The 9,790-nt window shown below is 40.5% G+C and overlaps 1 protein-coding gene and 1 long non-coding RNA gene across 2 annotated transcripts; one reads left to right on the plus strand and one right to left on the minus strand.

Annotated features, from left to right (window-relative positions):
* Nucleotides 1-289: 289 nt before the first annotated feature.
* Nucleotides 290-1,459, plus strand: LOC6576958 (succinate dehydrogenase assembly factor 4, mitochondrial). Its single transcript, XM_002002898.4, has one exon. The coding sequence runs from the start codon at nucleotides 422-424 to the stop codon at nucleotides 776-778; it is 357 nt and encodes a 118-aa protein (XP_002002934.1). The 5' UTR covers nucleotides 290-421; the 3' UTR covers nucleotides 779-1,459.
* Nucleotides 1,460-7,482: 6,023 nt separating this feature from the next.
* Nucleotides 7,483-8,496, minus strand: LOC122757214. The gene is made up of 2 exons (XR_006357153.1): nucleotides 7,707-8,496; nucleotides 7,483-7,619 (listed from the first exon to the last, which is right to left on the minus strand). It is a non-coding gene; the product is annotated as an uncharacterized LOC122757214 (long non-coding RNA).
* Between the last annotated feature and the right edge of the window lie 1,294 nt (nucleotides 8,497-9,790).

The raw sequence follows: 9,790 nt of genomic DNA on the forward strand, positions 1-9,790 counted from the left end.
ATTGAGTTATATGTAATAAAATAAATGGGTTTTGTTTTGACTATATATAAATCTAATATTACAATTAAGAAAAAATAAAATATATTTAAAAAAAAATACAAATATTTCTCAAGGATATACGTCTTAAAAATAGATTATACATCTATGTCTAAAATTTATATTCGTATTTGTATATTATTTATGCATTGAATATATATTGGTTAGCTCTAGCTGCTTCCAGCAGGATGAATTACGGGCGTAGATAAATTAGTTAGTTAGCCATGCTCCTACTATTTAGTTTCATGATATAAAACTGACATTTCAGCAAATCAGATAACAACAAAATAATACTGGCATATAAATATACACAAATATATAAATATACACTACACAAAAGTTTACAAAATTTAAGATTTCTATCGATATTTCGTCACAATTCGAAATGTTTCGATGTATCGCTCGTCCAAGCTGTCTTCTGAGAGTATCAGTTCGATTCTTCAGCGCCAGCTCCGTAATACCCAAAGCTCTTCCTGAAGAAAAAGAAGTCGATGGAGAGAAGAAAAAACGAGCAAAAGCCGAGCCGAGCGAGCGATACTTGAAGTTCAAGAAAAAGCTGCTATCGGAAGTACCCCTGACTAACCTGCCGAAGACTATGCCGCATCCGGCACATGAGAAGGAGCCATTGAAGCGCTGGCCCAACAACACCAATCCGCATACGGGTGAGATTGGGGGACCGCCCGGGCCGGAGCCCACGCGCTACGGGGACTGGGAGAGCAAGGGCAGGGTAACGGATTTCTGAAAAGGGGATGGAGCAGCTGGTGGGAGGAGGGAACCAGACTTGGCTCACGATCTCTGATTTATTGGCTATGTTAACAACAGAAGCACCTACTATTTGTTCAAATCTAGCCGGCCTCATCCCGCGCAACGGTAGCTTCATCATCATCATTTTCTTTTGTGCTCTTCTGCGAAGGCGTTACATAAATTTTGATTTTGTGGTTTCCAGAATTTATGTTGCGCCAGCAACAAAATTTAAACTGATGCTCGTCCGTCCGGCGAAAGGGTTCCCGGAATAGAGTGCAGCTACCATTATTTATGATGGTGTTGCGGGGCCAGTGAATCGTGCCTAAGTCCAAATTCCAAATATTCCGAATGCGCTCGAGTCGATTCATTTGAAATCGAGGCGACAGTTTACGTGATTTTTATTTGAAAAGTGTTTGTATTTTCTAATTTGGTAGCCCTCGCGCGTAGCTCGCCGCTGTGGAACTCGAAAGGGGTTTTAAAATGTCATAAATTGTTCGAGGCGGCGTGGACAAATTTTGTGGTGGGCCCCGAAAAGAAATTTGGGAAATTTGCAGCTGTTTTCTCTGCTCAATCCCTCTTGACATTTTTGTGGTGTTTGCACTGATTATCTAGCTACACAAATAGAAAATTTCCCACAAATACCATCATCATAAAATAAATAAGATTGAGAAGTCGAAAAGTCTTGATAATTGGACAGCTTTAACGAAACAGAGGGTATCGCATCATGCTTTGAGAAATATTTTACTTACATGCTGATGTATTTATGGATCTCTGAACATGCTCTTCGGCGATTAACCACGCCGGATTCAATGGAAGCTTAGTGAAGGATTCAAAGAATTATCTTTAGATCGACTAATACAATCGGCTATTCTTAAGTACATATTGATGTATGAATTCAATTTGCATATCAAGATTTAACTAGACGCATGACACTTGATTGGTTCTCCCATTAGCTAGATCCAGAGTATTTAGTTAGTCGATTTCTTATATCTTCATTGTATCGAATTTGTCACACTTCGATGACATAGAAACTGAATCTTTGTTATGGGAGAGTTGACAGAAAATAAACGACGGCTGTCTAGATTCATTATGGTCAGAATGGTAGATAACTAACTCCATAAATCCAGAGGAGTTCATGTATAAATATATAGACATGGAATATAAATAATTGAAAGAAAGATAGATCCACAGATTAAATGGGAAGATAGATGGATATTAATATAGCCAATTTAACAATGGAAATATATCTATTTTAAGAATTTTTTAGTAAATAAAAATACTTTACAAGTATAAAGGATAGATTAATAGATTTATTAATGGGATAAATGGAAGATATACATATATATGACAAATGATAGATATGTTATGATGCAATAATGTATTTTCCCAAGATATTATTAGTGACTAGAAGCTTTTATGAGAGGGGTATCAAGTCGCTTCTTTTTGGCAACCAATTGATAAGGACTGGCTTTATTATTCTATTGAGTCGCGGATTTCGTCTCTTTACTACTTACTATAAATTATATTAATATATATATTATAAATTATTATATTATTCAGAAACATTTCACACGTGTTAAACGTTTAGATCGAATGCAAAACCATATGGAACACTGTAAAAATTAAATTAGGCAATTGCTGAAATTTTACATTTATTTTATATCTCTTTTAAATTGAAGAATAAGTATAGAGGCTCTGTTTTAGAAATACGTTTGTAGTATATTATTTAATATTATTATAAAAAAAAACTTTTACTTTATTTATCATATTTTATTTTCTTATTTTATTTACATTTTTCTTACATTATTAGAGTATCAAACATTGAGTATAGAAACACGTGTAAGCAGTATAACAAACAAAGATCTATTCTGTTATATGATAATGTTCGCATGTGAGATTCGACCTTCTAGCAAAATGACACAGTCATAAAACAAGGTGTTATAATGCCTACTCGCCAGAGCACCGTAATGAGCCGAGCAGAAAGATCTCTTAAGTAGGCGCGAAATAGCTCGTAAAATGCTACCAATGCGAGTACTAAATGTGAATACGGGCCTCAGCCTCGACATCGGCAACAACATCGGCATCGGCATCAGCATCGGCAATCGGCCCGGGGCGCTCTACATCGGCATAGGCATCGGCAACGGGCAGCAAACCGGAAAAAATCAAAGGCAAAACAATGATCAAAGCTGTCATTACAGATCTCGGGGCGGTCTTTGATCTGGCACCGCAATATGGCAGAGGCCGTGCATAGTTGAATGTTTTGTTTTTTATTTGATTTTTACTTTGTTCTATCAATCAGCGCCTACTACTTTGCGACGCGGCGCAGCAGGAGCCTGTCAGAGATAGGGTTTGAGTTTAGTTCTGGGCCCGGTCCGGCCCGGCCCGGGCTCGGCCATAAAAATGATCTTGAGAACTGGCATGCGTGTTCTTTTCATTTAATTTTCACGTAATAAAAACACATTAGCATCAACAACAATAACAAGCCCCGAGCACATTCAGGAACAGCCACGTTAATTCGGTTTAAAAATAAAATAGACGAAATAATTGTTGCCAGCATCTGAAATCGCATTTGATGGATGACTCGGTGGGCCAGGCGAGCCCCAGCACACACAAATCTATCGTGAACAGTTCGCCCAAATATTCATCGTTGAGTAAGAGCTCGAGCTGTGTGTGCTGTGTGCATTATCTCACCTAACATTTATATTCGGCGCATTGTGGATTTCCTGGAAGTAATGCGGAATTTACTCATCGATTTAGGTAAATTTTGTTTGATTGTGATTGATCTTTGATTGGCTTGATAGAGCTGTAAATAGACTCAACTGAGTGTTTGCCATGCCTGCAGCTGAGCTAAAACAATTCACACATTTGCTAGACCCCGAGTAAATAGGTGACTATTGCAGTGCCTTTGATAAATGAAGTTTATTTCCGTTCCTTTGAGTTGGTTTTAATGCCGCATTTCATATTATTCCCATGCCCTAATAGGCTTAGCAAACACCAGTCTATGGCTCTACTCCAAGTCACGGGAACTCGCCAAGTCACGTTGCTACCATCAGATGCACAAATAAAGGACACGAAACGTATGCAGTGTCGGCCTCTACCACAGCCTCTACCACAGGGTCTATCTCAGTCTCTCCCTTAGTCTCTACCACAGTCTCTATCTCAGCCTCTACCTCCCTCAGGCTGCCCTATCCGCTAGTCCGTTCCGGTCTTTGTCTGTTAATTTCACAAATTTTGTGGTCATTGGCAATTTTTTGTTTGGCTTGCGCTAGATTCAGGCGTCATCATAGACGCCAAACATGACATGCGAATTTCTGGGCTGTGTCCAAAACGAAAGTGATAAACGATATACATAGTAGCTAAGGCACAGTGAGAGGGAGGGAGATGGAGGTAGAGGGGTCTGACAGCTTGGCAGCCTGACACTTGGATATGCGCACAAATAACACTTAACACAATAACAAACAAACTTTTCGACTAATGACAGTCCAAGTAGCAAACAATTTATCCAATGCCAGGCAGCATGTCCTTTTTTGCGCCGTCTTCATGCAGAGTACAGCTCCGTTTGTTCGCTGCCAAGTCATTAATCTTATTTCGTTTTGGTCGTCCGACGGCAGGAGGCCAGTTCACACACACACACACAAAGTCCTCGCAGTCCTCGCAGCTCGACAGCAAGCGTCCGTCGTCTTTGCCCTCTTCCTCGTCCTCGTCCTCGTCGTCGTCGTTATCCTTTCAAGCGTGAACACATGCGATTACGCGTGGTGTGTGTGCCAGTTTCCGCATTTTCCTGTGCCAGGCGGCTGCCATGATTAAGTGCCATTTTGAAAAGTACTAAAATCCGGTCGGTCATGGCCCACACTTGGAGTCCCCAGTTGCTCGCCAATGTCAAAGTGTCAATGATATATGTTATACGCCTCGATAAGACGCTGAGCAGCTCCGCAGCACCGTCCACATCGTTTGGCATTAGCACCCGGCAACAGCAACCGGACTCCGGCCAAATCCTTGCCCGGAACCGAGAAATATTGCACGTGGACAAAGCCTGGCTGGCGAAATCAGTGCACGTTCACACAATAACATAATAGTTGGCAATATATTGTAGATTTTCCGTCTTTCTCTGCCCCTTGCTACGTACAGCGAGCATTTGTTCCGCTCCCTCACTCCCTCCCTGATTCACATCCTCCGCCTCCTCAGTGTCCGCTGTGCGCGTAATATTTCTTATTTTTCCGCATTTCTGTGGGTTTTCGTTTCGCCCTCGTCATTCGAACCGTTTGGCTAGCTTTACGTGTGAAATATTATTTGGCAATGACATGACACAATGTGCATTCGATTGTTTTCTCTATTTCCTCCCTCTTTTCTTGTTGCTGTTTCCTTCTCCTAGATTTCTTCCTTCTGGCACTTTGTCCGCATGGTTTATGAGTTCGGCACGCCATGCGAGTTATGACTCTCAGCCATGGGCTACTCATGCACCGGGCTTATGGCCAAAGCTCTGCTTTGCCAATGAATTATGAGAGAAGACAAGCTGTGCTCGTGTCCCCCAATGTATATCATCTTGATCAGTATCAATAGACGAGGAGTTAATGTGCATGCATCCGTCCGTCTAGCTGTCCGTCCCAATGTGAACTCTTTAATCAGATAGCATTCATGTTTTGTCGAAACAGTTCAATATATCTTGTATAAAAACTATTTGTATTTCATCTCATCTGTTTTTCTTTCCTCTCTCAAATTGATAGATGATTTTACCTTTATCTAATATATAAAATACCTTATAAACACAACTTTCGATAAGGTAAAGAGAGCAATTTTGTATATTAAATCTATTCTCTTAGTCAGTCTATTCATTACATAACTCAAATATTTAAGCATGGTAAATTCTAAATTGTATTTCCTATATGCGTAATCTTTCATTATATATGTACATACATATATCAAGCACATTATCGCGCCCATTACAAGCACAAACATATGTGGCGCTGTAATTGATATTGATACCACTGTAAATCAATCCACTCTGGACTATTTGCAACTTTGCCAAGAACAGCTGAAATACGATAAATTCATTAGCGAAAAATTTCAAAGTGATAAAGAAAAACAACAACAACAACGGCAGCAACAACAGCAGCAGCAGCAATCGCAGAGAAAAGAAAACAAGTCGAGGCGAACAGGAAACGCAGACATGGCCACAATATACAACAATTTACAACCTAAATCAAATGCAGTTGAATGACCAACACAGACGCCATAAATCAACGGCCAGTTGAGCCGCAGACGGACGCGGACGCGGACGCGGATACGGATGTGGCTGTGGCTGTGAATGTGGGTTGTGGAAACGTTGAGCACCATGTGCAGAGTCCGAGACATCCAATATTTTAGTAACTGCCGAGGGAGCCACTCACCCAATGCGATTCGAGGGCACGAGAGACGAAGGCCAAATGCAATATGTTATCAAATAAAAATGTTACAAGCGACGACAGAGCTCGGGAAGGGTGAGAGTGTGCGAGAGAGAGAGAGAGAGAGAGACAGGGAGAGAGGGCAAGGAAAAGGAAAAGAAATGTGTTGCACAAATTTATTAGAAACCCTAACTAACGAGCATATCCTGGGCGCAGGGAGCGGGGGTGCGTCAATATCGATGTGGGTCGGAAAATCCAAGTGATGTGTCAAATGTTAAGACATTACAAAGCACTAAAGGCAAGGACATGGCAATAGCAACAGGAAAACAAATCGAACGTGTGCCCAATGCCATCAATCTTTTGTTTTTATTGCCAGGCAGCGGCACGGACAGGGACATCAAACTCGTCTGACTGATGCTGTTGTTGTTGTTCACCTCTAGCCGAAGTCGTCCCGTTGAGCATTTCTTATGAACCAGGCCAGGACATGTGCGGCTGCCTGGCTGCCTGACTGCCTCCTGGCTGTGCTTGTTGTGTGCCCGACATTAACTCGACAGGATAACAAATCTGTTAAATGTGACAAACGAGCAGTGCGGTCTTTGACAGCCGTATAAGATGCTGGCAGCAGGCGGATCGACGGGTCGTCGGGCAGGCGGACAGGCGGACATCTTAGAGTCAAGTTTCCTGCCAATCTTCCCTGTTGTGAGAGTATGTGTCATTTTTCATTGACCTCTCGCTCTGCCTCTCTCTCTCTCAATCTCTCCCTCTCTCTCTCTCTCTCTCTCTCTCTCGCTCTCTCCCGCTCTCTTTATCGCCCTGCTGATGTCCTTCCAGTCAATTGCATAGGCGTGTAGGTGCGCTCGCAAGTGCCTAACGATGATTTCATGGTGGTCAAAGTGTAATAAATTTTTATTGTCGCCTATTATTGAGCGATAGTGAATACCTTTACCTTTAATTTATGGCCAGCAGCCCAGCTGGCTGCCTAACAACTTTCACAGATTCCCATTTCGAACTCTCCCCTAAAAATCTAGCTGTCCGCCTACCCACTATCTGTCCCAATGTCTCTCATTGTGTATGCGTGTCACAGGTTGCGGCCCAGGTCTGACCTTTTGGGTCCAGGCTTAGGTCCTGCTCCTGCTGCTCCTGCTCTTGGCCTGCCTGAATACACATATCCAGCTGCTTGAGCGCTCTTTCATGACAATTTTATTAACATGCTTTAGAGATCTGACCTCGTTCCCCTCTAGATAATGAAGGTGAAATGCATTATGCAATGGACTAGAAACATATCTTGACTGGTCAGACATATCAGGTAAAACCCTTGATATCGAGGCAAATCATTTATAAATTATATTTAAACATCAAAAAATACATAGAAACATATTTTTAATTTACTTAAAACAAAGGAAAAGCAAAGCCAGGAGATCCCGTGCCGGCCAGTGGCTAAAAATAAAGCAAATTCCACTGAAAATGAAAACTGTCATAATTTTAAATGTTCTGTGTCATGTTGCAGCGAGTGCAGACAGTTGGATTTAGTCTGGATTGTCTTACTTAGTTCGCAGTGCATTGTGAATTCCATTTGAAAGAGTTTTCCCTCAGCCTGACGAAAATAGCGACACGTCATGGTACATTTAAAATTGAGGAGGCGTTGGTGGCCCACGGGCAACCGAGCCTCGAGCCCCGAGCCCCGAGCCCCGAGCCCCGAGCACCGTGCACTGCTCTGCACGTCCCGCACCACGTGCCCCGCCCCTTGCCTTGGGCGCCGGCAGGCGTAGCCAACATTTTATGGGATTCAGGCAATACGCCGTCTGGCGTCGCCTTGGGGATTTTGCTTTCATGGCTTGCCTGCCAGATTGTACTTTGATTCCACACAAATATTCTCGTTGCGGGATTTATTATTGTTTATGAGGCGTCGCCAGAGTCAAAGCGAAAAGAATTGAAATGTGTTTGCACCGCGACGGGAATGAGCCATTACAAATGCCGCTCAAATAAATTGTGGCGTTTAGTGTGCAAAATAAATACACACATAAATTACTCTTGTCTACTAGCTACGGAAGCTCAAGCGCATTTACTCATCACGTTTTGAATTATATTCAAAGAAATAAAATAATAATTTATATTACACTAAATACTTTGATTTTTACTTCAATGAACTCGCTCACTCAACAATTTCTAATAGATAATATATTATCTTTGATACAAAACGTGGAAGAAAGTGAGAAAAAAGGAAGGATATGTATGAGTGGAAGAAAGAAACAAAGAAAGAATGATATGTAAAGAGTCTATGCAAAAAAAAATTGTGAATTTTGAAGAAATTGTTATTTAGGATGTTAGAATGACATTTTTCATAAGGCGAAATACAAATCAGATAGATCTAGTAAGAAAACACCATATCCGACTATATCTTTCAAAACCAAAAACTATCTGATATGACAAACCTTTTACAGAGGAAATCAAATCAGAACTTAACTATTTCTAAAACAAATGATATGAGAAGGGAAAAGACAGGTGATCAATAGGTGATCAGGTGATCAAAATAAGGAATAAAACAAGTTTTAAAAATTCAAATTAAAAAAGATTTTAGAAATTTAAATTCGAATTTTTAAATATCCTAATTAAAAGGGATTGATATGTTGTTTTAGTGTTTTATTTTATTTTATTTTATTTTATATTATTATATTTATTTATTTATATATATAATATTCTTAAAATAATAGCATAACTAAATATATATTTTGTATTTGTTGTAAAATCGATATGAGTGGGTAAGTAATTAGTTGTTAAAAAATGCCATTAGCCTAACTAAATATATATTTTATCCTTGCTTTAAAATCAAGATGGGTTCGTAAATAGAAAACTCTTTAAAAAAAAAGCTAAATCAATTTCCAATTTTCTCCAAAAGCAATGACAAAAGCCTCAATTATATAAAATATCCAAGTATCTCCTCCTGTTAAGTCTTCACTAATTTGATAAATTTGCTCCATCCCAAAGCGTGACTTGTTAAGGCATCTATTCCAAAACGCGCCTCTTTCTTCTTTTCATCTCAAATCGAGCAATGGAAACTCATCATGTTTCGAGAAGTCATAAAAGCGTATTCAGCACTTTATCAAATTCGATTTATTTCCATTTTGATTTCAATGCCCGTCCAAATGTATTTAACACAATAATTTTGTAACAATTTGCAATATGTTTCGTCGTGCGACCCGAATGGAAAATGTAGAGCCCCCGCACGCCGAGCGCCCTGACCCACGGGCACATTGATTTGTCGCCTGATTGTAAATTATGGCTTTGACCATTTTGTGTGGCTGCCAACATTTGAATGGGCATCGTTTTTCATGGCAGCGTCTTTATTCTTTCAGCCCCGTTGGCAGGCAGCGACCATTTTTCAGACCGGAAGTTGGCATTGTGTAATTGTTTATCTAAATGCTGGCAGTTGTCGGAGCGGAAATGTGGGCCTCTGATATGCCCAGTTGTTGATGGCCAGCACTTTTCGTAATAACTACGAACATTATCGCTGTCGCTCTTCTCTCTCTCTCTCTCTCTCTCTCTCTCTCACTTGCCAAATGATTTATGTGTCACTTTTAAATGTGGCGAAGGACTGGCTGTACGACATGATCAGTAATTGGATTATATTC

The sequence above is a fragment of the Drosophila mojavensis genome, unplaced genomic scaffold (genome assembly GCF_018153725.1).
Source record: "Drosophila mojavensis isolate 15081-1352.22 unplaced genomic scaffold, ASM1815372v1 contig_36, whole genome shotgun sequence".
NCBI lineage: Eukaryota > Metazoa > Arthropoda > Insecta > Diptera > Drosophilidae > Drosophila > Drosophila mojavensis.

What these genes read in the sequence shown, in the direction of transcription:
- LOC6576958 (XM_002002898.4), top strand. Translation starts at nt 422, where the DNA reads ATGTTTCGATGTATCGCTCGTCCAAGCTGTCTTCTGAGAGTATCAGTT.